The 27,334-nt window shown below is 43.2% G+C and overlaps 1 protein-coding gene and 1 pseudogene across 1 annotated transcript; one reads left to right on the forward strand and one right to left on the reverse strand.

Moving 5' to 3' along the window:
- LOC102179531 (protein pitchfork) lies at positions 1,647-7,487 on the forward strand. Its single transcript, XM_005677901.3, has 6 exons — positions 1,647-1,698; positions 1,934-2,076; positions 2,699-2,797; positions 3,683-3,813; positions 5,721-5,838; positions 7,247-7,487. Exons 1-6 carry the CDS (start codon positions 1,680-1,682, stop codon positions 7,313-7,315), a joined length of 579 nt encoding a protein of 192 aa, XP_005677958.1. The 5' UTR covers positions 1,647-1,679; the 3' UTR covers positions 7,316-7,487.
- Positions 17,729-25,415, reverse strand: LOC102182844 (annotated as a pseudogene).

Here is a 27,334-nt window from a genome sequence, read left to right on the forward strand (position 1 = left end):
ATTGCATCACTTATAGATAGGTTAATGGGCCTAGAGACTGTCACTCTTTTACTGTTAGAATGAAGTAAGTTAGAAAGAGAAAAAAACAAATATTGTATATTAACACATATTTGCAGGGCAGAAATAGAGATCAGATGATCTTTTGGATTTTGATGATATATATTGAAACTATGGCATATCACGTATAAGATAAGGAAATTTTCCACAATAAGTTGAGGAGGGTATTAAACCTTACACAAGATGACAAAAGATTTTAGGATCATGGATTATGTGTCATGTGCCTCTGTAACTTAAAGTAAGTTAAATTTCTCTCCCCATCTCTGTACCTGCTTGAGTCTTTCTGGACTGAATGAGTCTTGTGACCGTATAATGAAGATGAAAAATTCCATAGATGCCCATTTTTGATGGAGAAGGCAACAAAACAATGTGTTTTGGGTCCAAGACTGTTCTGCCTATTTTATTTTCCCAAAATTGATCTATATAGGTTACTGATGCTCTAGGGAAACTTTAACTCAAAATTGAGACTAGAGCTTGCTTACCCTTTATCCAAAAAAAAAAAACCAGTTTCTGCACAAGTGATTCTAATAATGTTCAGTGTGACCCAGAGATTAACCCTAAGAAACTCTCTGCAAAGGGTGATTGGATATAAATTCTCTCAGCTTCTTCCACGTTTGTTGGCTCTCCTTGGATGCTCTAAAGCTTCCTCAGAATGCATAGAAGCACTAAGTGTGTGACTTACTGAAAGAAAGGTTTATGTAAATATAATAATTTGGAACAAACCTCATACTTGCAAAACTTGCTGACAGTGAGTGGCTTGTTCTCATCCAGCTCCCTACAATTCAACAGCACCTGTTGGTGGTGGGGAGGAGGCTGAGTGAAACAAGCTTGGTTTATACCAAGACAGTAATTCACTTCTAGGATTCAAGTAGTCTATTGTCACTAAACTAACAAAATTATTTCTGTAAAAGGAAAGTCCACATCTTTAGAGGGTTTAACTAACAAGCCATTTAGCTTTATTCTGGCATTATTGTTGTGCTACTAACAGTCCAGAAAACTAGGTGGGGAAAACTTCCAGAAAAAGACAGGGGGAGATGGGATGGCTGGTAAAATCCATCATTCTGCTTCCAGTGAGAAACATTGGAAATTAACTTCTTAGGAGACAAAGATGAATCTCCAAAATGATCTAAGTAGCACACGGTCCAGTATGGTTAAATCTTTACCATTATTTGGACACTAATAAATATTTGTTGAATACTAGTCATAAAAAATATGTTGAATAATTCAGTGTCTTTTCAGTGACTGGCTAAGTAGGAAAAAACCCTCTAAATAACTTTCCCAACAACGTATCTTTCTTATCTCATTCAAGATCTAATCTAGGAACATATGTTGCATGAGATTTTCATGCTTCATCAATATGCCTGAATCTGAAGTAACTCCTCAGCCTTTTCATGTCCCTCATTTCTTTGGTACACATACACTTATTTTGTTTTTGTTAGTTCACACCCTCCTGGGCTCCTGGCCCTGGCGGTGCAGGTTCCCACTCAACGTAGCCCAACGTGGCCCATCGTGGCTCCGTGGCAGGCGCCTTTGCCACGCAGGCGCACCAGAGCTGGGGTTGTCTGCCAGCCTGTTCCCTAGGCAACGCGGTTCAAAACGCTCGCCCTAGAGGCCCTGGCGCGATGTGCTTCCCCAAAGCAGGTGAGGAGAGCTGAGTCAGAGTAGAGGCAGAAGGAAGATGGGGAGACTGGGAAAGACCAAGGGGGAAAGGAGGGAAAGGTAGCTTGCCCGTCTCCTTGGATTGGTCACGCTTTCGTTAAGAGTGCAGTCTGCTCAGGTCTCGACCACCTTTCCCCACACCGCTCCTGCCCCCAGCCCTCATTTGGACCACATGGACTTCCTTCATGTGGAGTTTCTCCTCTTTCTCGCTCTCCAGAGATGCTGGTTAACTACTCCTTTGGAACATGTCAACATAGGAAGATCTTTCCTCACTTCTATCCCCCAAACTTGTTGGGAAACAAGTTTCTCCCTATTAGGGGAGTGCCCCACAGAGGGCCTGGATGTTATATAGCAGAAGAAGTGAGTATTCACCTTACCTCAGGTGGGTGTCAGTCCCCAGACTATCTAAGGATACTCACATTTCCTGGAAGAAAAGCCCTGTGTGATTTGTGACCTTCCGGGTCCCAGCATGAGAAAGTGCTCTCTGGTTCTCTGTCTGCAACCAGCTGTCAGGGCCAATATCAGAAAGTAAAGGGCCATTACTTGCATTTGCCACCCCCACCAAATGCAAGCCTTGGCCTCATGCCATCCCCAGTAAGTGTTCCTTCATCATTCATACCTACAAAGGCCGGTGACTAAATATTTCCTCTTAGTCCAAACCTACCGTGTCTGTGCTGATAGGTAGTTTACGAAATCATAGTCAAATTCAGTTGAAACCATATAAAGCTGATTCAGCTCTGTGAGGCTCAGAAAAGTAGATTCACTGGATTCAGATGTCATTCACTCTACCTATCCAGCCACATTTCTTTGTAGAGAAGCCTGTGTTACATACGTAATTGTTTGGTCTTGATTCAGAGGAATCAAGAAAGAAAGGGCAACTTGAGCAGAGAAGATTCAGGGATACTCTTGAGATCACTCCGTTTTAATGACTATAATGTTCTCTATGCATGTTTTGTCTTTGTTTTCTACATAACACATGAAGAATAAAGACTTGGCATACAACCTCGATAAGATCCCAACCAGTATAAAAGGATATGGTTTTGGAGCCAGAACAGCTGTGAGGTTTAAGCCAAAGAACAAGGTTAGAAATGGCTGTACGTGCTTAGATTTCAGTGTGATCCATGTTGCTGCATGTATTTGCATTGGGGAGTATGGTTGGAGGTTACCTAAAGTATGTCCTGAAATTCAAAATGGAAGTCATCTGGACAAAAGCTACTAAGGAGTCTACATAAAAACTTGGGTGTTAACATGAAAAATGTGTGTGTGAGTGTCCTGGGAGAGTGGAAAATGATTCTCAGAAGAAATGGTACCAAGGCAGGGCTTCAGTCCTGAGACACCTGCTGATAAAATACTGGAAGCTTTGTTTATATGCATCATATAACTATATGTAATATATAGTATAATATCTTAGCAGTTAAAAAACCAGTTCTAACTTCTTAACCTTTTGTGTGATTGGATTTCAAGTCTTCAGTATAGGTTCCTAATCTCTTGTTGGACATTTTCTTGACACTTACGCTCAGGGAGAGGGATACTGGCTCCAAAAGAAAATCTGATTGGGGTGGTGGGATGTTGGGGATATTAGCTACGATAGGTTACCTTGGCTCTCTGCCCTCATAGGTTTTTTTTTAATATAAATTTATTTATTTTAATTGGGGGTTAATTACTTTACAATATTGTATTGGTTTTGCCACGCATCAACATGAATCTGCCACAGGTATACACGTGTTCCCCATCCTGAAGCCCCCTCCCTCGGTTTATTTCTATAGCCAAAACATTAGGTACCTTTAGGTAGCTGAACCATATTATCTTGGTTTTCTACCTACTGTAGGCCTAATTCTATAGCTTGAGATAGTTAAACCATAGCTGATACATGAAGAGGGGGAGGATGACTTTGTTTTTTCTACTTAGAAGTCTTTACATAGATATACATCACCCTCTGACATATTGATCTTTTTCTTGGAAACAGGATGTGACACCTTACCCAGGCATGTACCAGACAGTCAATCTTCAGGAGCAAACACACAAACCAAATTTTGCTCCATTTAATACCTTGTCACCTCGCTTTCGGACATACTCAAAGGACCCTTGTTATCCTGGGTATGTGCCCCTTCTTTTGGTGCACTTCAACAAAGAGCAATAGGAAAGGAAGTACAAAAAGGAGTTACATCCCAACCATGCCCTCGAAATAAGAAACCATCTATCTTTAAAGATTCAACCTCTTGCCTTCCACATCTCTAGAATTATAAAATTGTAGAGTGTGGTGATTCATTCAATAAATATTTATAAAAGGCCAAGAAGTTGTGTAGGTTCTAAAGATTTTGCATTACACCCATCATCATTTCTTGGCGCTTACATTCTAGAGTCCAGACAGATGAGAAGCCAATAAACAAGAAAGTAATCAGTGGTGATAGGGAGTGACCATATAATTTATTAGTCTGCATGTGACACTTCTGAGACTTTAAAGGGGGTCTTATTAATAATTATACCAAGATAGTAGCCATGAGCTGGAGCTACCACAGGCACACCAGGAAGTATGGTGACCTGGTGGAATGCTGAATAACACCAAACAAAATGATATAATAGGGCGGGTGGGGTGAGCGGGGGTGGCTTCCCTGGTAACTTAGTGGTAAAGAATATGCCTGGAAATGCAGGAGAAATGGGTTGGATCACTGATCTGGAAAGATCTGGCATGCCTTGGAGCAACTAATCCCATGCACAACTGCTGAGCCTGTGCTCTAGGGCCTGGGAGCCACAGCTAGTGAGGCCGGCACTCCCTAGGGCCCATGCTTCACAGCAAGAGGCACTGCTGCAATAAGAATCCCACATGCTGGAGAGTAGCCACTGCTCATCGCACCTAGAGAGAAAGCTTGTGAACCAGCAGAGACCCAGGACAGCCTCAAGTAAATAAATAAATAAAAACAGTAATATTTTTTACAAAGATGATAGGACATAGAGTGATGGCTGGAATCTACTTTGGCAAGGATTGGTCTTTCTGGGAAATGACACTTCATCTGAAAGCACAATGACAAGACTGAACTGACCCTGTGAAGATCTAGGCCGAGAGCTTCCCAGCCATAAGGAACTACAAGTACAAAGGCTGTAGTGGGAGGTGTGAGGAAAAAAGAAAGAAGGCTGGTGTGGCTACAGTGGAGTGGGCAAGGAGAAAACGAGAACAGAGGAGGAAGAAGGGCTACAGTCCATAAACCTCATAGACCAAGGCAGGGGGTCTCAGTGCTTTAGGAAGCCATTGAAAATTATAGGGCATCATCAAGGCCTTTCTTTTACTGGTGAGAATTCCAAGGATCAGAGAGGAAATATAACTTTCTTAAGGTTGTAGTAAAGAAGTGGAGATAATGAAGCTTGTTTCGCATGTCCACTCTACATCTTATTTCCACAGTTAAGCGTCTACACCAAAAGACAAAATGATATGAACAAAGGCAATACAAAATACCCTATTGTTGAGAAATTTCACATCATGGGTACTAATTAGCATCACTGTGGCAAATCTCTGTTATCATCCACCACTTCTGGGATCTCTTGGTCTCTCAGTTAAGAAGAGGTTACAGAAATAGCTTAAACTAGAGTTGATTTTCACCTTCACTGCATGTCAGGACTAAAAATCTTGAACACTAACACCTATTTAGAAGCACATTAGCAGGCAAAGGAACCCTATGCTTGCCAAACATTAAGATCTAATCTGTCTGTTGCCTTTTCCAAGAGAGTTAGGACTAGTTCAGGTACACAGGTAGTACTGATGAAGTTTGTGGTCACTACAAACCACTTCAGTATTTTTGCCTGGAGAATCCCGTGGACAGAGGAACCTGGCGGGCTACAGTCCATGAGGTCACAGAGAGTCAGACATGACTGAAGTGACTAACACTTTCACATCTGACTCTGCAACCCCATGGACTGTAGCCTGCCAGGCTCCTCTGTGGGGTTTCTCCAAACTAGAATTGTGGTGGTCACTAACTCTTCAACATAAGGTTTTATATTTTTATTTCTAGCCCTGGCACATATAAACTAGAGAAAAAGGCACCCCAGAAAGTCACCTGGCCAATGAGATTTGGATCTCCAGACTGGGCTCAGGTTCCATGTCTACAGAAAAGAACCCTGAAAACTGAGGTAATATGATTGGACTTCTGTGGAGCCTTTACCTAATACTTCCACATGTATCTGTGATTCTTAACCAGGGGTCTGTGAATAAGCATCAAGAAATCCTTGATCCCCTGAAATTACTTGCACAATTTTGTGTAATATATACATATGGGAAGTTTTGGAGAGTTACACAATTTCACTAGATTTCTAAAGGTGTATGTGACTGAACAAAAGTCACAGTTTCTTATTTAGTCCTCAAATAATCTTTGTGGTAGTCTGAGAGAATTATCCTCTGTGATTGAGGAGGAAACTGAGGATTGTGCTGTGCTGTGCTGTGCTTAGTGACTCGATTGCATCTGACTCTTTTAGAGAAGGGAATGGCAACCCACTCCAGTATTCTTGCATGGAGAATACCATGGACAGAGGAACCTGGCGGGCTACAGACCATGGGGTTACAAAGAGTCAGACACGACTGAAGTAACTAACACTTTCACATCTGACTCTGCAACCCCATGGGCTGTAGCCTGCCAGGCTCCTCCATCTGTGGGAATTCTCCAGACTAGAATATTGGAGTGGGTTGCCACACTCTCCTCCAGGGGCTGTTCGCAACCCAAGTATCGAACCCAGGTCTCCCACATTGCAGGTGGATTCTTGACCAGCTGAATTACCAGGGAAGTCCAAACTGAGGCTTAGATGGATTAAATGGCTTGTTGAAGTTGCTCAGCCAGAATATAGATCATGTGACTTTTAAGCCAGTGCTCTTCCCATCACATCACTTAGTGTTAGATCATTAAGGTGCAGTGGATCATTCTGGCAAGAACATGGATTTTAGGAACAGACTGCCTGAGTTCAAACACTAGTTCCATATTTGTTTGCTATGTATCCTCTAACATTTTAAGCCTCAGTTTGCATATCTTTAAAATGGATATAAACTAGACTTGATCTGATGAAGTTGTAAAGATTGAGATATTATAGTACCAGACCTGTAGCATAATAAATGGTCAGCCCATGTCACTTGTAATAAATCCAGAGGTGTCCTTTTCCCCCCTGGTGGAACTTTGGATTAATTCTGCAAGTGTTTATTAAATGCCAAATGTACTAACATCATTGTGCTAGGGCCTACAGGTAACATTCAAGAATTAAACATATAGTCTTTGTTTTCAAGAAATTTACCAGCTATACTTGAGGATAGTATATTTTATACTTGATTTGCCAAGTAGAAAATAATTCCTAGCATGATATATTCCAGAAAAAAATGACAAAGAGTAGATATACAGAGCAATGTTGAGAGATTCACTAGGTTAGGTTACTGTGTGGTTGGGACTCAGATAGACTAAAACAGCTCTAACATACGGGTCTATTTCGCACATCCAGGAAGACCAGAGGCAGGGAGTTCTCATGTGAATATTGACTTTGACAGTATTTTTCATTGCAGCTGTCCACAGACAAGGACTTTAGAAAGCATCGGAACCGTTTGGCCTACCTAAGCTTGTACTACAACTGAAAAGCTGTGACTACCTTCACATGCTCCTCCTGACCACAGACTCTCCAGGACTGAGGACAGAGCTGCTCTTGTCCTTCTGCATTGCTCTGACCCTCCCGTCTGCCAGCATGGGGTGCAGGGAGGGGCAAAGGGCTCATAATTACTATATGACAGCATAAAGACTCATTGTACAGAGGGTGCTCTTTCCACGTGCTGGTTTGTTCTGTAAAAATGTAGAAGGGTCCGAGGGTTTCCTAACTGAGTGCTCAGTAGAGTGGCTTCACTTTACTGAAATATTATACTTGTGCATCCCCACTCTCTAGCTATAAGTCCCAGGAATGAGTTTTATGTTTTCTACTGCTAGCCCTGGCGATAGGAGATTGTTGGTCTATACATATCAAGGATTTCTATGGCTTTCTTTGCTTTGTATTTGGGCTTGCTAGATGTAGAGGATACTTAAGGCAGAGTAAATGTTTTAGGGGCTCTTCCAATTCCTAGACAAGGTGGCAGAGTAGAAAAAACTTTGTGAGCTCACCTCTTCTCACAAGCACACCAAAATCACAATTTGCTGCTAAACAACTATCCGGCATCCAAAGACATAAAGAAGTAACCACAATGAGACACTAGGAAGGGTACACTTGTGATATGATCAGATCTCACAAACTGAAGAATAATACGACAGAAGTTCTTCCCCAGGTGTGAAAGTTCTGAGCTCCATGCCAGCCTTATATTTGACATCGAGAACAGCCTCCAGAGCCTTTGACTTTGAAGGACAGTGGGGCTTAATGGCAGGAGCTTCACAGAACTGGGGGAAATAGAGACTCCACTCTTAAAAGCTACACACAAAATCTCATGCACACCAACACTCAGGGCAAAAGCAGTAACTTCAGAGAAGCCTGAGCAAGACCTATCTGTTGGAGTTTTGAGGGTCTCCTGGGATGGTGAGGAGAGTGGTGGCTCATCCTGGGGACAAAGATATTGGTGGTAAAAATATTGGAGGGCAGGGGGTTCATCTGCATGAACTCTGACTGGAGGTAGACATCTTGCTTGGGTCATTAGCAGCAAGACCTGGCCCCATCCAACAGACTCTAGGCTCCAGAGCTGGGATGTCTCAGGCCAAACAACAAACTGGGTGGGGATGCAGCCCCATCCATCAGCAGACAGCCTGTCAAAAGACTTCCTGAGCCCACAGCCACCTTTAAACATGCCCCTTGACATGGCCCTGCCTGCTGGAGGACCAAGACCTACAGCTCCACTCACCACTGGGCAGGCACTGGGCCCTCCAGAGGCCAGACAAACCAGGAAGCCTGACAAACCTCTAGTCTAGCCTCACCCACCAGAGGGCAAGCGTCATAAGGCAGAAAACTATAATCCTGCAGCCTGAGGAACTGAGTCTGTAAACAGGTCAGAACTTACCCTGAGACCACTGGTCCCTAGTCCTTGGGAGATGAACGGGGAGTGTACTCCTAGGTTACATAAGACATACCTTACAGAGAGCCACTTCTCCAAGGCTGAGAAATTTAACTAATAACTAACATTCCACCTACATAAAAATACAAATAGTTCAGACAAAGTGAGATGGCAGAGAAATACACTTCACTTGAAGTAAGATAAAACCCCAGAACAACTAAATGAAGTAGAAAGAGCCAGTCTACCTGAGAAAGAGTTCAAAATAATGATTATAAAAAAGATCCAAGAACTTGGGAAAAGAATGGATGCACAGAGAGAGAAGTAACAAGAAGTTTTTTAACAAAGAAAAAATATAGAGAACAGAGTTGAAGAATACAATACCTGAAAAGGAGCTCTTCCAAGTGTCCGAGTTCCCTGGTGTGGAGTGGGAATGTCCCAATTTGATAGCCTGTCCTAAAGTCATGTAAAACCAAGTCAAAAATCCCCCCTTTCCCATTACATCATCTATTTAGTCTGTCAGTCATCATCATACTGAGTTCTTACCATGCAAATCAGGCAGAGTGGCAAGCACTGGGGTCACAAAAAGAATTAAAATAAACTCATCTACTGACACCCTGGGCCTGGACCGAAGTACAAGGACTCCCTGGGCAGGTTAGTGGATTGGCTACCCTCCTCTCCCCATTTTAGTGATGTCCTGAAGTCTCACAAGTTACTCTAGGTGTGCCAAGGTCAGACCTCATAGAAGCTCCATTCAAAGTACTTATCTAGACACTGCCTGGTGTGTACCCCACTCTGTGAATACTTAAAACTTTCAAACCATAGATCTTGGTGAAACGGGCTCCTGATAAGCTTAGGATTCAAAGCTAGAATTGTATTTTTTTTTTACATTGTCCATAACATATCTACAGCTCTTAATATTGTGACAACCAAACCACTCAGTGTTTTTATAAGCATATAGGACTTTTTGGTCTTCAATTGTGGCTTTACTTAGGAATGTACAGCTCTATGGAGGAATGAGGAAGGCAACACTGAACATGTCAGATTATGTCATGTGTTGGAGAAGAAAGGACTTTAACTGGGAGAAAAATAGTAAGAAATGGGAAGGGGATGGAAAAGGGGACATTGTGAAATATCTACATTAATTTCACATATGTATTTCAAAAGTGATTTTGTTTCATAAAATGAACACAAATCTCTATGAAAACAGGCAGCAAGCAAGTGAACTTTTAATTCTGTACATAGGAGAGATTGAGAAATGGTAAGCATGACCATACGTGCTGAGATCATTCTTCCACAAACACTTGAGTAACAAACACTGCTAATCATTCTGTGTATTTTCAGTATAAATTTTTAGTAAATTCATTCAATTCAGGTTGGTGGAGAAATCATAATATTTGCCCTCCCCAGGCTAGTCTGTTGAAATCCTTTTCCACCTATTTACATGGATGTCATGAAATTCAGTATAGCTTTGGGCTGTGGGAAAGATGGTACCATACACTTCAAAACTGGATGCTTGGGGCTGGTGCACTGAGACGACCCAGAGAGATGGTACGGGGAGGAAGGAGAGAGGAGGGTTCAGGATGGGGAACACTTGTATACCTGTGGTGGATTCATGTTGATGTATGGCAAAACCAATATAATATTGTAAAGTAATTAACATCCAATTAAAATAAATAAATCTATATATTTTTTAAAAAACCCAAAAGACAATTCAGGTAATTTTCTTAAGTGAAAAGTATTCCACAGCCACCAACCTGCCTTTCCACAGATCGGTGAAAGCCAAGATATAAAATCTCAAGAATATAAGAATAGCAAGATGACTTGGAGGGTTGAATTTTCCCCAGGGCATTTTAGCCTGAATTAGCCATAGTGGTTACCTCATAGTAAGCCCAGAAGCCAGCCTTATGTGTGTAAGTACCAGATGACCCTGTTCCAGAGACTGGGGCACAGACTGAGGTGTCAGAAGTGCTGAGCTGGAAGGTCCTCCCATAGGTGGCGAACTCCATGAGTTTCTCCGAAGGGATGCCGTTGTCTCTCCAGTACTTCATAGCATATCCCTGCAGGAGCAACACAGACTTTATTCTTCACCATTGTTTGTCCCACATGATTAACAAAGTCTAGCTAATTGTCCCCCAAAGAGAAAATCTGTTTTCGCACAACCAAGACTCCAAATCCCTTCCCCATCTTCCTTCTGCATATTTGAGTCTTCTCTTTCTTACACAGCTGAAATAACCCATGTCACATCAATCCTTGTTCCTACATACAGGAGACTATTGTGCCTGTACGTGTGTCCCAGCTACCATGGAAGTCGTAGGTCATCACGCTTATGAAATCAAGGTGCCTGGAACAAGAGATTTGAGCCATCAAGATCCTGGGAGCTTTTTCTTGTAGACAATATAAGAGCAAGAAAAGATAGCACTGAAAATTCATGATGGCAGGTAGATAGCCACATGGATCCACTAATGTGGCTTCCTGAGTGCCTTCCTATTATCTTCTGTGACTCCCATGGACCTAGACAGAAAGTCTCCTTTACTTCCTTAAAAGACTAAAGGCAAACCCAAAAAGAAGTCAAGCAAATGTTGTTTGAAGGGTATGTGTTTCAGAAATACACTTCTCCAGGATCATGGGAATCATAAGTGAGTAGCTTTGTCAATAATAGTTTTCCATATTTCACAACCTTTTCCAAAAGGAACCGCTAATGAGGATTTCTGTTATATATATCAATTTGGCAAGGTCTTGAACCTTGTTCCTCTTTTCCCCAAGATCCATCATAATGGCAATTTAAACAAGTCAGCACTTTATTCCAGAGCCACTCATTATCCAAATTTCTTTGGCAATTGAAGGTATCAACTTTTTAAACATTACATAACTACTTGGGGTGCTCACCACCAAAAAGTTTAGGAATCTCTGCTCTAGGATTTGGGGACCCTGGGAGGCTCATCACACTCACTTCCCAGTCATTGCAATTTTATATCCTGTGTCAGTGGTCCCTTGCCAGCAGAATCAGCTGCTTGATCAGCAGTCTGGGCTATCCTGTTTCTTTAGCTTCTTCTTCCAAGTGAAAGTGAAAATCACTCAGTTGTGTCCAACTCTTTGCTACCCCATGGACTATACAGTCCATTGAATTCACCAAGGCCAGAATACTGGAATGGGTAGCCTATTCCTTCTCCAGTTGATCTTCCCAACCCAGTAATCAAACCAGGGTATCCTGCATTGCTTGGGGCTACTTTCCAACTTATAGAAATTCCCTTATTTCTGGAAATAGCTCCTGAAATACAAGGATAGGTCCTGGTAAGGTGTAACCTTTACCAAAGAGATACAGGACAATAATATTCCTTGAATCTAAGTCATATTTAATGACAATTCTAATGAAAAAGCCCAGGAACTCCTTGTACAGGGTCTGGGAGCTTACTGTGACTTCACTCTCCTTTTTAAAGCTCTAGTGTCTCATTTTTTAAAAACAGCTATGCTAAACTCCTCTAGTCAATAAACTCTGCTTTATTGACTATGCCAAAGCCTTTGACTTTGTGGATCACAATAAACTGTGGAAAATTCTGAAAGAGATGGGAATACCAGACCACCTGACCTGCTTCTTGAGAAATCTCTATGCAGGTCATGAAGCAACAGTTAGATCTGGACATGGAACAACAGACTAGCAAAAGGAGTACATCAAGGCTGTATATTGTCACCCTGCTTATTTAATTTATATGCAGAGTACATCATGAGAAATGCTGGGCTGGAGGAAGCACAAGCTGGAATTAAGATTGCTGGGAGAAATATCAATAACCTTGAATATGCAGATAATACCACCCTTATGGCAGAAACTGAAGAAGAACTAAAGAGCCTCTTGATGAAAGTGAAAGAGGAGAGTGAAAACGTTGGCTAAAGCTCAACATTCAGAAAACTAAGCTCATGGCATCTGGTCCCATCACTTCATGGCATCTGGTCCCATCACTTCATGGCAAATAGTTGGGGAAACAGTGGAAACAGTGGCTGACTTTATTTTTTGGGGGCTCCAAAATCACTGCAGATGGTGACTGCAGCCATGAAATTAATACACTGTTGGTGGGAATGCAAACTAGTACAGCCACTATGGAGAACAGTGTGGAGATTCCTTTAAAAATTGCAAATAGAACTGCCTTATGACCCAGCAATCCCACTGCTGGGCATACACACTGAGGAAACTAGAATTGAAAGAGACACATGTACCCCAATGTTCAGTGCAGCACTCTTTATAATAGCCAGGACATGGAAACAACCTAGATGTCCATCAGCAGACAAATGGATAAGAAAGCTGTGGTACATATACACAATGGAGTATTACTCAGCCATTAAAAAGAATACATCTGAATCAGGTCTAATGAGGTGGATGAAACTGGAGCCGATTATACAGAGTGAAGTAAGCCAGAAAGAAAAACATCAATACAGTATACTGACACATATATATGGAATTTAGAAAGATGGTAATGATGACCCTGTATGCGAGACAGCAAAAGAGACACAGATGTATAGAACGGACTTTTGGACTCTGAGGGAGAGGGAGAGGGTGGGATGATTTGGGAGAATGGCATTGAAACATGTATACTATCATGTAAGAAACAAAGCACCAGTCTATGTTCGATACAGGATACAGGATGCTTGGGGCTGGTGCACAGGGATGATCCAGAGAGATGATAAGGGGTGGGAGGGGGGTTCAGGATTGGGAGCTCATATACACCCGTGGCAGATTCATGTCAATGTATGGCAAAACCAATACAGTAGTGTAAAGTAAAATAAAATAAAAATAAAAGATGCTTACTCCTTGGAAGGAAAGCTATGACCAACCTAGATAGCATATTAAAAAGCAGAGACATTACTTTGCCAACAAAGGTCCATCTAGTCAAGGCCATGGTTTTTCCAGTGGTCATGTATGGATGTGAGAGTTGGACTGTGAAGAAAGCTGAGCACTGAAGAATTGATGTTTTGAACTGTGGTATTGGAGAAGACTCTTGAGAGTCCCTTGGACTGCAAGGAGATCCAACCAGTCCATCCTAAAGGAGATCAGTCCTGGGTGTTCATTGGAAGGACTGATGTTGAAGCTGCAACTCCAATATTTTGGCCACCTGATGGCGTGCTGCCATTCATGGAGTCGCAAAGAGTCTGACACGACTGAGCGACTGAACTGAACTGAACTGATGTGAAGAGCTGACCCATTTGAAAAGACCCTAATGCTGGGAAAGATTGAGGGACGGAGGGAAGGAAAAGGGGACAACAGAGGATGAGATGGTTGGATGGCATCACCATTCAATGGAGATGAATTTGAGTAGACTCCAGGAGTTGGTGATGGACAGGGAGGCCTGGTGTGCTGTAGCCCATGGGGTTGTGAAGAGTCGGACACAACTGAGTGACTGAACTGAACTGAACTGAAACTCTTCTTGGTAAAGAATCTGCCTGCAATGCAGGAGACCTGGGTTCAATTCCTGGGTCAGGAAATGCCCTGGAGAAGGGAATGGCAACCCAATACAGTATTCTTGCCTGGAGAATCCCATGGACAGAGGAACCTGATGGGCTACAGTCCACGGGGTCTCAAAGAGTCAGACATGACTGAGTGAGTTTCACTTTCACTTTCAAACTCTTTCTTGCCTTCAATCCTTTGCTAAAGCTGTTACCACTTCTTTAGAAAATCATTCTTCTTAACTTTTGCTTGCCTGGCTCCTTTCAACTCTTCATTGTTGTTGTTATTGCTCAGTTACTAAGTCTTGTCCAACTTTTTGTGACCCCATGGACTGCAGCATGCCAGGTTTCCCTGTCCTTCACTTACTTCCAGTGTTTGCTCAGATTCATGTCCATTGAGTCAGTGATGCTATCCAACCATGTCATCCTCTGTTGCCTCATCTCCTCCTTCCCTCAATCTTTCTGTGCATCAGAGTCTTCTCCAATAAGTCAGCTCTTCACATCAGGTGATCAAAGTATTGGAACTTCAACATCAGTCCTTCCAATGAATATTCAGGGTTGATTTCCTTTAGGATTGACTGGTTTGATCTCCTTGCAGTCCAAGGAACTCTCAAGAATCTTCTCCAGCACCACAGTTCAAAAAAGCATCAATTCTTCAGGGCTCAGCCTTCTTCATGGTCCAACTCTCACATCCATACATGACTACTGGAAAAACCATAGCTTTGACCATATGGACATTATTTGAAATATGATGCCTTTGCTTTTTAATATACTGACTAGGTTTGTCATGGGCTTCCCTTGTGGCTCAGATGGTAAAAGAATCTACCTGCAATGCAGGAGACCTAGGTTCAATCCCTGGGTCGGGAAGATTCCCTGGAGGAGGGCATGGAAATCCACTCCAATATTCTTGCCTGGAGAATCCCCATGGACAGAGGAGCCTGGCAGGCTGCAGTCTATGGGGTCACAAAGAGTCGGATATGACTAAGCAACTAAGCACAGGTTTGTCATAGCTTTCCGTCTAAGAAGCAAGTGTCTTTTAAGTTCTTGGCTGCAGTGACTGTCTGCAGTGTTTTTGGAGCCCAAGAAAATAAAATCTGTCACTGCTTCCACTTTGTCCCCATCTATCTACCACAAAGTGATGGGACCAGATGCCATGATCTTAGTGTTTTGAATCCTGAGTTTTAAGCCACACTCTCCTCCTTTACCTTCACCAAGAGGCTCTTTAATTCCTCTTCATTTTTTGCCATTAGAGTGGTATCATTTGCATATCTGAGGCTGTTGATATTTCTCCTGGCAATCTTGATTCCAGCTTGGGATTCATTCAGCTTGGCATTTTGCATTATGTACTCTGCATAGAAGTTAAATAAGCAGGTGACAATATATAGCCTTGATGTACTCCTTTCCCAATTTTGAGCCAGTCCATTGTTTCATGTCTGGTTCTAACTGTTGCTTCTTAACCTGTATACAGGTTTCTCAGGAGGCAGTTAAGGTGGTCTGATATTCCCATTTCTTGAAGAATTTTCCACAGTTTGTTGTGATCCACACAGTTAAAGGTTTTAGTGCAGTCAATGAAGCAGAAGTAGATGTTGTTCTGGAATTCCTTGCCTTCTCTCTGATCCAATGAACATTGGCAATTTGCTCTCTGGTTCCTCTGCCTTTTCTAAATCGTTTGTACATGTGAAAGTTTTTGGTTCACATACTTCAGAATCCTAGCTTAGAGGATTTTTAACATTACCTTGTTAGCATGTGAGATGAGTGCAATTGTGTGGTAGTTTGAATATTCTTTGGCATTACCTTTCTTTGGGATTGTAATGAAAACTTACCTTTTCCAGTCCTGTGGCCACTGTTGAGTTTTCCAAATTTGCTAACATATTGAATGAAACACTTCAACAGCATCATCTTTTAGGATTTAAAATAGCTCAGCTGAAATTCCATCACTTCCTCTAGCTTTGTTTGTAGTAATGCTTCCTAAGGCCCACTTGACTTCACACTCCAGGATGTCTGGCTCTAGGTGAGTGACCACACCATCATGCTTATCTGGGTCATCAAGACCTTTTTTGTATGATTCTTTTGTGTATTCTTGCCACCTCCTTTTAATCTCTTCTGCTTTTGTTAGGTCCTTACTGTTTCTGTCCTTTATTGTGCTTGTTCTTGCATGAAATATTCCAGTGATATCTCCAATTTTCTTGAAGAGATTTCTGCTAAGTCGCTTCAGTCGTGTCTGACTCTGTGCAACCCCATAGATGGCAGCCCACCAGGCTCCGCCATCCCTGGGATTCTCCAGGCAAGAACACTGGAGTGTGTTGCCATTTCCTTCTCCAGAAGAGATCTCTAGTCTTCCCCATTCTATTGCTTTGTTCTTTGTGTCTATATGAGATGACTGGATGTCCACTAAACTTATTGTGGTAATCATTTCATGATGTAAGTCAAATCATTATGAAAATGTTAGTTGCTAGGTTGTATCCACCTCTTTGCTACCCTGTGGACTGTAGCTCGTCAGACTCCTGTCCATGAAATTCTCCAAGCAAGAATACTGGAGTGGGGTGCCATTCCCTTCTCGAGGGGATCTTCCTGACCCAGGGATCGAACCCAGGTCTCTTGCGTTGTAGGCATATTCTTTACCATCTGAGCCACCAGGGAAACCCTTAATCTTAGACAATGCTGTATGTCAATTATATCTCAATAAAACTGGAAGAAAAAAATAAACAATTTAAAATTTTTAAATACAAAATTAAAATTTTTTTTAAAAAGAAAACAAGCAACATGCTCCACTTGGCTGAAAATTTCTAAAGGGCCAGAGCCAAGCCTCACCTATATTTACATGCCCCAGTAACTTGCACACAACCAGCTTCATTACATAGCAACATGATAAATATGTCTGGATCTGATTTTAACACTAACTACATAATTGTCATTTGATGCCTCAGTTCTTTCCACTGTAAAACAAGATTGGGGTGTTAAACTCAAATGCTTTCAGGCCCAGGCAGGTAAAGTGAATCTGTGAGGCAGCCTGAGAGTACATGTAGGGTACAATGGCAAAAAAGTCAGAGTATTCAGATTCATTAAAACTGTACTGCTCTTCTCAATAACAAGCACACACACAAACTGTTTTCTGATCAGAGTTGGCCATCGGAGCACCTATTTAAAAAGCTCTCTTAGGTTTCTGTTTACTTAAAAATTCTTGAGTCATCAATTGCTCTGGTTCACTTTCTTTTTTAAGAATGGAGAGAAAATAATGATGGAGAGTGCTAGGAGTGGTGAAAACCTCTAACCAGGGACCCTCATGCAGAAACCACCGTGTCCTTGATACCCATGCTACGTGCAGCCAGATACCATGCCTCCTGTTCTCATCCATCAGTTAACAGATCCCCCAACAGCTATTGCTAACTTTCAAATTGGAATCAAATACGAAGTTGTTTATTGGAAGGAACCTCAAAGATGTTTGAAGATTTCTGAGTTTATTAGTTTCATGAAGAAAGGCTCTTGTGAGCTGAAGGAATCAGGGTTGTTTGAAACGTTGCCCTCACCCCAGAGGCATCAGGGCAACTGCAGAGTCCTCAGGGAGAGTGGAGATGGCTGCCTCGCACTCCTCTAGGCAGAGAGGGCAAAGCCCACCTAGTTGTTGGCCATGTCGAAGACAGTAAAACTCCTTGAGGAAGACATCACCCAGAATCCACAGGGGCTCCCTGCTGGAGGAGGACAGGTAAGTGGCCTCAATCCCCAGCATGCAGTAATCATCGTTCTGAAGAGACAGCGGACAGGCCATCACCAGCGGCATTGCAGAGGCCTTGCCCCATGGAAATGTCCCCCACCCTATGTCCTATGACACCTGGGAGCCCCTGACTTCTTGTTCACCCTCAGTCCTGCCCCTGGGAATTGCTTATAGGTGCCCAGATGCGAGCTGGGACATAGAACAGCCTCTGGGCCCATCTGAGCACATATGCAGGGACCCTGGGACAAATGTGTACATTGAAGACATAGGCAGAGGGCAGCAGTGGGAGCTGGGGCCTGCCAATGGTGAAGGTGATGGTAGGCAGGCTCTCCACAGAGTCTCAGCTCACCACAAACTGAGAGGAAAGAGGCAACGCTGCAGAACACCTGGGGCTATGGGCCCAGAAAAGGGCCCAAGGCCCTCTTTTCCTGTGGGACTCTCTCCTCCACTGTCCAGCAGAGACTGTTGCAGACACTGGAAGGCCAGGCCTGACTCCCAGGTGCAACACTGACCAACCCTCTGGCTTCTTCTCCTCCCTTAAACACACCTCAGCTCTCAGATTTTGGGAGTACAGATATGGTCATAAGGAGTTAGGCTTTCCCAGGACCAAATTCTAACCTCAAATCACAGAGAAAAGGCATGGGCACACATTTGCACAAGTACAGTCACACCCTCTCATGTCCAGGTGTGTGTGCACCAGTCGATGTAGTCATCTCTCTCTCTCTCTCTCTCTCTCTCTCTCTCTCTCTCACACACACACACACACACACACACACAAACACAGATATTTGCATGCAAAGAAAAGCAAACCAGCTATGGGTACCAAGGAGAGCAGACATGGGGACAGAAGGCTATTCAGAGTAAAGCCCAAAGGTGCATTCCTAGTGAAGGAAGAAAACCAAGTGGAATGGAGAAGTACATTGTGCCCTGACTCTATTTCATGCAAATGACAGCAGCCAGACTGAGCTGAAATGTGCTCCTACAGTGTCCACCTACAGTGGACAAGCAGCACCTCCTGACAGCCACTCAGCGCACCCTCACAGTCTAGATGGAGTTAGTGTTACCCTCTCCCTTTTCCCTTCTTTGCATTGGAGGTTCAAGCTTTGTTTCCACTGGTTCTGTCCTGCCAGGGGTTCGGGTCCCCCACAACGCTTCTTCCTCCCTCTCATGAACTCATGCTGTCGGGCTCCTGTCCTGAGGCTACCTGCATGTGCAGAGAAACCCTTGGCTTCTGGTTATTCACATCACCATTCTCATTATCCTGGGCTCCCATTGCCTGCAGGAAGGAGGTCATGAACTGCTGGGGAACAGCCAGCAGGAAAGTCCCTGTATCCACAATGGCCTGGCAGCCTTCGGAACACCAACCAGTGGCCTGGTCGCAATTGCAAACCTGACAGAGGCACCAGTACAAAGAAAAAGTCAGGTGCCTCTTCTGCAATCATGAGCCCTGTCCTCCTCTTATCACCCCCCAGTTCAGGAGCTCTAACATTCTGCATCTTTCGGGAAGCAGGGCCACTCTATGACACATCCGCCCACCTGATGCCACTGGGCCTTTGTAATTATGGGAATAACAGCCTCAGTCTTGGACTGGGGACCTCTCCGGTCCTTGGAAAGCAAAAACTGTGCATGTCTTCTTTAATCCACTTGTGCCAGGTTTTTCCAGTACTTACCCAGCAATTAGGACATACAACCTGTGATACGAGCACAGGTAAATACTATTGGATTCAAAGAGAGATCACCATAGACTGGGCCTCCAGGAGAGGTTTTGGAGGAGATAGGAATTAATCCAGGCTCTGAAGTTTGCCTAAAGTTCAAATAAGCACAGAGGAGAAGAGGGGTACACCAGGTGATACAAACAGAAGAAGCCGGAAAGTTATGATAAGGTGCAAGGACTTGACATCTATGCTTCAGATCAGGAAGTAGTGGGAAGGCTGTATTGATAGGTAAGGCCTAGGTTTTGTATGGTCTTGAGTACAAGGCCAAGGCATTTTGTCTTTAAACTTGCATGTGATGGAAAATACTTGGCGGCTTTAAGTATAGAAGTAACAGACTCACAATCATAAATTTGGAGATCTGATAAGCTTGTGCTCAGATTTTAAAATTCGTGAAATGTGTGACTTTGGATAACTTACTAACCTCCCAGCCTTGATTTCTTTTTATCTATAGAATACAATATGATACTGACATCCTTATAGTGTTGTGTATTCTTATATGCAATAGTATAATAAAATATTTAGCATATCTGGAATGTGGAAAACACCAGTGACCGCATTCAATTCAGTTCGGTTCAGTCTCTCAGTCATGTCCGACTCGTTGTGACCCCATGGACCACAGCATGCCAGGCTTCCCTGTCCGTCACCAACTCCCAGAGCTTACTCAAACTCATGTCCATCAAGTCAGTGATGCCATCCAGCCATCTCATCCTCTGTCATCCCCTTCTCCTCCCGCCTTCAATCTTTCCCAGCATCAAGGTCTTTTCCAAAAAGTCAGTTCTTTGCATCAGGTGGCTAAAGTATTGGAGTTTCAGCTTCAACATCAGTCCTTCCAATGAATATTCAGAACTGATTTCTTTTAGGGTGGACTGGTTTGATCTCGCAGTCCAAGAAACTCTCAAGAGTCTTCTCCAATGCCACGTTCAAAAGCCAGATGGTCAATACCAAAATCAGATTGATTATATTCTTTGAAGCCAAAGATGGAGAAGCTCTATACAGTCAGCAAAACAAGACTGGGAGCTGACTGTGGCTCAGATCATGAACTCCTTATTGCAAAATTCAGACTTAAATTGAAGAAAGTAGGGAAAACCACTAGACCAGGTATGACCTAAATCAAATCCCTTACGATTATACAGTAAAAGTGCAAACTGATTCAAGGAATTAGATGTGATTGACAGAATGCCTGAAGAACTACGGACAGAGGTTTGTGACATTGTACAAGAGGCGGTGATCAAGACCATCCCCAAGAAAAAGTGACAGCATTACTCTTACTGATGATGGAAGTGGGTAGAAATTATGCTGATGATATAATGAAGTTTTAAGAACAAAGCTGTGATGACCAACCTGCTGGCATGGCAAAGCTCAGTGGCCAGTTCTAAAGGTTCAGTCAAGAGCTAGATGCCAGCATCTACTGAGCTCCAGGACCACCTCAGCCTGGGGGTTTGGTAATTCTTTAAGAAATTCGTGTCATGAGAGGAACAGGCAATATTGTCATGCTGGGGGACTATGGGAGTGCCCATAATCCCTAGGAACTGTCCACTCTACTTACTCCTGGATGACAATCTGCCAGTACAGCTCCCAGGTGACAGGGGTCCTGACGAGATCACCGGAATAGAGCTGAGTGTCCACGCCTCCCAAGATAAGCTCTCCACCATACTGATAAGTCGGCTGGCTGGGGAGAAAGGCCAAGGGCATGAGTCCTGTAGCACAGATGGGTCAGGCAGTTCCTCTCTCTCCTCCCCACTTTCCTCTCTCCTTCAGACAGGGAGGAACAGCAGAACAAGGGTATGCTGTCCTCTCAGCCGCTCACCTCAGACTCCACCTGGCTCGAGGTACAATAGAGAGAATTCTCAGAGAAACACCCAAAGCGGCAGAGACTTGGAAACACAGACTGCATCACAAAGGAGAGGACGGGCACCTGAAAACAGACTGTAAGCTTATCCCAGAGAGGCCTTCCCCAAAAGGGAGAGGATAAGAAGAAACCCCACTGAGAGTGCCTGGGATGGGGCCTGACAGAGACCCCGAGCGGGCCATGATGGGGACGCTCCTATCAGGGTCAATTTGATAACTAGATAATCTGAAGAGGTTCTAGGCCTCCTGTGTTTACTATCTTGGCCTGCCAGTCATCAGAGTAAGCCATTTGGATCAGGTACCCTGAGGACCATGTGTTTAGGAATAAAGGAGCAGGGAGTAAAATTTGCCATGAAGTTTGAGTCCAGATGAAAAGTACTGGATTTCTGATCAAGATTTTTTAGCTGGAGTCTTAGCTTCATGCCTACCAAAGACTGAACTTGTTTAACATTCACAACATGTTTAAGCCTCCATTTCCTCACTGGCAAAATGGGGCTAATAGGATTTTTCAGATGTCATTTGAAGTTATTGCTACAAGAATATTTTATAAAGCCAGTTCAGTTCAGTTCAGTTCAGTCGCTCAGTCGTGTCCGACTCTTGTGCATCGAGTCGGTGATGCCATCCAGCCATCTCATCCTCTGTCATCTCCTTCTCCTCCTACCCCCAATCCCTCCCAGCATCAGAGTCTTTTCCAATGAGTCAACTCATCGCATGAGGTGGCCAAAGTATTGGAGTTTCAGCTTCAACATCAGTCCTTCCAATGAACACCCAGGACTGAGCTCCTTTAGGATGGACTGGTTGGATCTCCTTGCAGTCCAAGGGATTCTCAAGAGTCTTCTCCAACACCATAGTTCAAAAGCATCAATTCTTCAGTGCTCAGCTTTCTTCACAGTCCAACTCTCACATCCATACATGACTACTGGAAAAACCATAGCCTTGACTAGACGGACCTTTGTTGGCAAAGTAATGTCTCTGCTTTTGAATATGCTGTCTAGGTTGGTCATAACTTTCCTTCCAAGGAGTAAGTGTCTTTTAATTTCATGGCTGCAATCACCATCTTCAGTGATTTTGGAGCCCCAAAAAATAAAGTCTGACACTGTTTCTACTGTTTCCCCATCTATCTCCCATGAAGTGATGGGACCAGATGCCATGATCTTAGTTTCCTGAATGTTGAGTTTAAGCCAACTTTTTCACTCTCCTCTTTCACTTTCATCAAGAGGCTTTTTAGTTCCTCTTCACCTTCTGCCATAAGAGTGATATCATCTGCATATCTGAGGTTATTGATATTTCTCTGGACAATCTTGATTCCAGCTTGTGCTTCTTCCAGCCCAGCATTTCTCATGATGTACTCTGCATATAAGTTAAATAAGCAGGGTGACAATATACAGCCTTGGCATACTCCTTTTCCTATTTGGAACCAGTTGTTCCATGTCCAGTTTTAACTGTTGCTTCCTGGCCTGCATATAGGTTTCTCAAGAGGCAGGTCAGGTGGTCTGGTATTCCCATCTCTTTCAGAATTTTCCACAGTTTATTGTGATCCACACAGTCAAAGGCTTTGGCATAGTCGATAATGCAGAAATAGATGATTTTCTGGAACTCTCTTACTTTTTCCATGATCCAGAGGATGTTGGCAATTTGATCTCTGGTTCCTCTGCCTTTTCTAAAATGAGCTTGAATATCTGGAAGTTCACGTCACATATTGCTGAAGCCTGGCTTGGAGAATTTTGAGCATTACTTTACTAGTGTGTGAGATGAGTGCAATTGTGCGGTAGTTTGAGCATTCTTTGGCATTGCCTTTCTTTGCGATTGGAATAAAAACTGACCTTTTCCAAAGCTAATGGAGGTGATGGAATTCCAGTTGAGCTATTTCAAATCCTGAAAGATGATGCTGTGAAAGTGCTGCACTCCATATAAAGCCAGAGGTGTTGTTATAGTTATCACTTCACTTCTGTTCTCTTTATTGTAAATGCTCATGGAGTTTATTCAATCACTCTACAGCTGTGCAAATCTAACACAGCAATCTCTGGATTTACTGAACAAATGTTGAAGGAGCATTGTCCATTTTTAAGAAGAGAGTCATCATATGGCTAGTATGGCCATTATTAAAAATTCTTCCAGTGCATTTAAAATAAAATTCCCCCCAAAATGTAATTACAAATTTTCAGAAATGTATGTGGGGTTGTATATTGCACATTATACTCATTGTATAAGGAAACTTTTTTACCTGGGCTCTGTCTGATGTTGAGTTGTCCAAAGCCCCTACAGAGCCTCATTTGATGGGTCCTTCCCGGGACAAGAGTTCTTACCAAGAGAAGTAGAAGCTGAAGAAGGGTTGGGTCAGCTTGTCCCACTGCAGCATGTTCTGTGTGAATGCTGGGGTGCCCCTGACCACCAAGCTGGGGTAGGCCATCTCCATAATCCCATCAAAGTTTGAATAGTAGAAAGGGTCACTGGGCTCATTCTCACTCAGGCCAAATTCATGGTTATCAATGACAATGTTCTGACCCCTGAGTGAGCTAACAGAGAACTTCACAGTTCAGGTGGGTAAATTCTTCCAGACTTAGGTGCCCAGGGTCTGGGATATAGAACCCCTCCCAGGAGAGGAAGCTGGCTTTTCTCATGCTGAGCTCAAACATGAGGGCAAGGGTGGAAGGGGAAAGGGCAACAGTATCAGTCAACCATGTGTATCCCAGAAAAAAATAGGTAGGTGTTGGGGAAGCAGAGGTAATCATTTTCTGGAGTTATAGTTTCCGTACCCATTTACAGTGAAAGAATAGGTTTTTTTTCTATTCTTCTATTTATTTTTCTATTTATAAAACCATAAAATTGGTTTTATGCTCAACAATCCATGTGCAAGAACCACAGAGAACTTTGAGAATTAGACATGAGGAAATAAGAAAATAGTGAAAGGACAAGTCATCAAATATCCAAAGTGAAACTGTGTAGAGGAGAGAGGGGATTTATTCTAGGTGGTTTCAGGGGGCAGAGTTAAGACTAGGAAACAAAGTCACAAGACATAGCAACCTTAGCATCACATAAAGAGCTTTCTGCAGTCAGGACTGCTGTGGAAGCCTGTCTTGGGAGGAAGATTGAATTACATGGCCTTTGACATTCTTTCCAACTTTTAGCTTCCAGGGAGGTTGTACTAAATTAGTAATTATGGATTTTTCTGGAAGCTTGAGGCTCTAGAAACTAGGAGGCAGACCACAGAGCCTCCACAGTTATGAGAATATCACTCACAGACACAGTGTCATATCCCAGGACCATACTCAGGCTTCCACTCCCATAAGACAGCATATAGGTGTGTCTGTTGAGACTCAAAGTAGAGGACTTGCTGGGGTTGAACCTATTGTGAGTGGCTATAGGAAGATAAAATATTACTGTCAATCATTAATTCCCAAAATACTTGGAGACAACTTAACCTTGACAACCTAGGGTCATCAGACCACGGATGTGATAAGGCCTCAGCCTCAGCAATTTTGTGCTGTAGATACACTATGTTGGCCACAGCAAAGCCTGTCCCCTTGAATAACATACATTGCCAAAATTCTCTCCAACCCACCATCCCTGAGGGATGGATCTCTTCAAAAATGCCAGGAATTCCAGCGCATGGGAGAGAGCTGAGGGAAAGACAAAGTAGAAAGGAATGGAAGCCTCAGTCTGTGTCTGCTGTCTCTCCCCAGAACTGCCAGCACTTTTGAGACGTAGACCAAGGGCAAGACATCCAGATGTTCCCAACTTTAGCAGGAAGAGATAATGTTTATGCAGCAAGAACTCTGGACTTAGCAGTATAAGCCTGTGCTCAATTTGGATGCTGCCCCTCCCACTCAGGGGTGGTAGTGATGGTGGTGTACTCACAACAGGCCTCTGTCTGGCAGTAGGTGGACAGCACCCACAGGTTGGAGGAGCCTGTGTCAAAGAGGACCAGGAAATTTTGGGGTGGTGTCCCAATGCTGATCTCCCCAAAGTAGAAAGACTGCAAAGAAAGGTTTGTCACCCTCATTGCAGCCAAGCCTTGTCCAAAGGATGTGGAAGAAGTTGGCCCACTGGAAGTCACATTTTGCCCACATGATTTCCTTGGGGAATAAGAGGCTTCTCCCACCAATTCTCCTTTCCACCTGGAGTCAAATGTTCTCAGTATTCCACTTTTTTATCCCTAATTGCAAACCTTTGACCAGCTAAGACCTGGTCTTGAAAGACAATATCCTCTTCCAAAAGTGTTTTCTGCTTTGTAATATCAGACTACTCAAAGAAGGAGAAGAATCGCTTTTTTCTCTTTTCCCAGTGTCTATCCACTGTCCAGCTTTACAGACGCATGCCTACATTGACACATGCACACATACACACTCGTCTCCCCTTCTCTTCCAGTGTTAGATACTTCCACCACCATTCTCCTCCTTCCTGGTCACATACTTGCAAAGGGAGCTAGAGAGTCTAGAGTGAAAGGTAGCATGGAAAGAAGAGAATTTTATTAAGAGATAGTTTTAGTTCTAGCTGAATTGAGGTCAGCTGTGTCATTTACCTGCCTCTAGTTCCTCTATCTGTAAAATGTGAGATTTGAAATAGGAGGTCCACTAAAGTACCTTCCAGCTCTGAGACTCTATGTATGTTAAGATGCCTATGCAGTTATTGTAGCCTCAAGAACATTCAAACAATTGCTCTAGGTTCCTGTGAATCTTTTCAGAAAAAGGAGATTATACAGTGTATGGAGCCACTGGATATTTTGCCCGGTGGACTTGCATGTGTTTTCCTTCTTTCCCCTGCAGCTCATTGTTAGGCTGTTCTTTCACTCTCTCAATTGACTTGAACACTCCCACTATGAATCACTTTACTACATAGACAAGGCTGTAGAAAGATGAGCCAGTAATAAGAGAAAAGGAGGGAGGAAAGGAGGAAGAAAGATGAGAGGAAAGAAAGAAAGAAAGAAAGAAAGGGAGCTTCTATACTATTAGCAGCCCTGCGTGCGAGCTCAGTTGCATCTGACTCTTTGTGACCCCATGGACTGTAGCCCATCAGCTCCTCTGTCCATGGGATTTTCCAGGCAAGAATATTGGAGTGGGTTGCCATTTCATTTTCTAGGGGATCTTCCTGATCCAGGGATCAAAGCTGTGTCTCCTGCAGTTCCTGCACTGCAGGCAGATTCTTTACCACTGAGCCACCTGAGAAGCCCATACTATTAGCACCAACTCGTAACTTTCAGATACTTTCCACAGGAATATGAAACTTAGGTTCAATAACTAGTACAAAATCAAAGCTAATGAGAGGCACAAGTAAGCATTTAACAACATTCAGAAAACTAAGATCATGGCATCTAGTCCCGTGTCTTCATGGGAAATAGATGGGGAAACAGTAGAAACAGTGTCAGACTTTATTTTGGGGGCTCCAAAATCACTGAAGATGGTGATTGCAGCCATGAAATTAAAAGACACTTACTCCTTGGAAGGAAAGTTATGACCAACCTAGACAGCATATTCAAAAGCAGAGATATTACTTTGCCAACAAAGGTCCATCTAGTCAAGGCTATGGTTTTTTCAGTGGTCATGTATGGATGTGAGAGTTGGACTGTGAAGAAAGCTGAGCACTGAAGAATTGATGCTTTTGAACTATGGTGTTGGAGAAGACTCTTGAGAATCCCTTGGACTGCAAGGAGATCCAACCAGTCCATCCTAAAGGTGATCAGTCCTGAATATTCATTGGAAGGACTGGTGTTGAAGCTGAAACTCCAATACGTTGGCCACCTGATGCAAAGAACCAACTCATTGGAAAAGACCCTGATGCTGGAAAAGATTGAAGGCAGAAGTAGAAGGGGACGACAGAGGATGAGATGGTTGGATGGCATCAGTGATGTGCTGGACATGAGTTTGAGTAGGCTCTGGGAGTTGGTGATGGACAGGGAAGCCTGGCGTGCTGCAGTCCATGGGG

This window comes from Capra hircus, chromosome 3 (assembly GCF_001704415.2).
Source record: "Capra hircus breed San Clemente chromosome 3, ASM170441v1, whole genome shotgun sequence".
NCBI classification, from domain to species: domain Eukaryota; kingdom Metazoa; phylum Chordata; class Mammalia; order Artiodactyla; family Bovidae; genus Capra; species Capra hircus.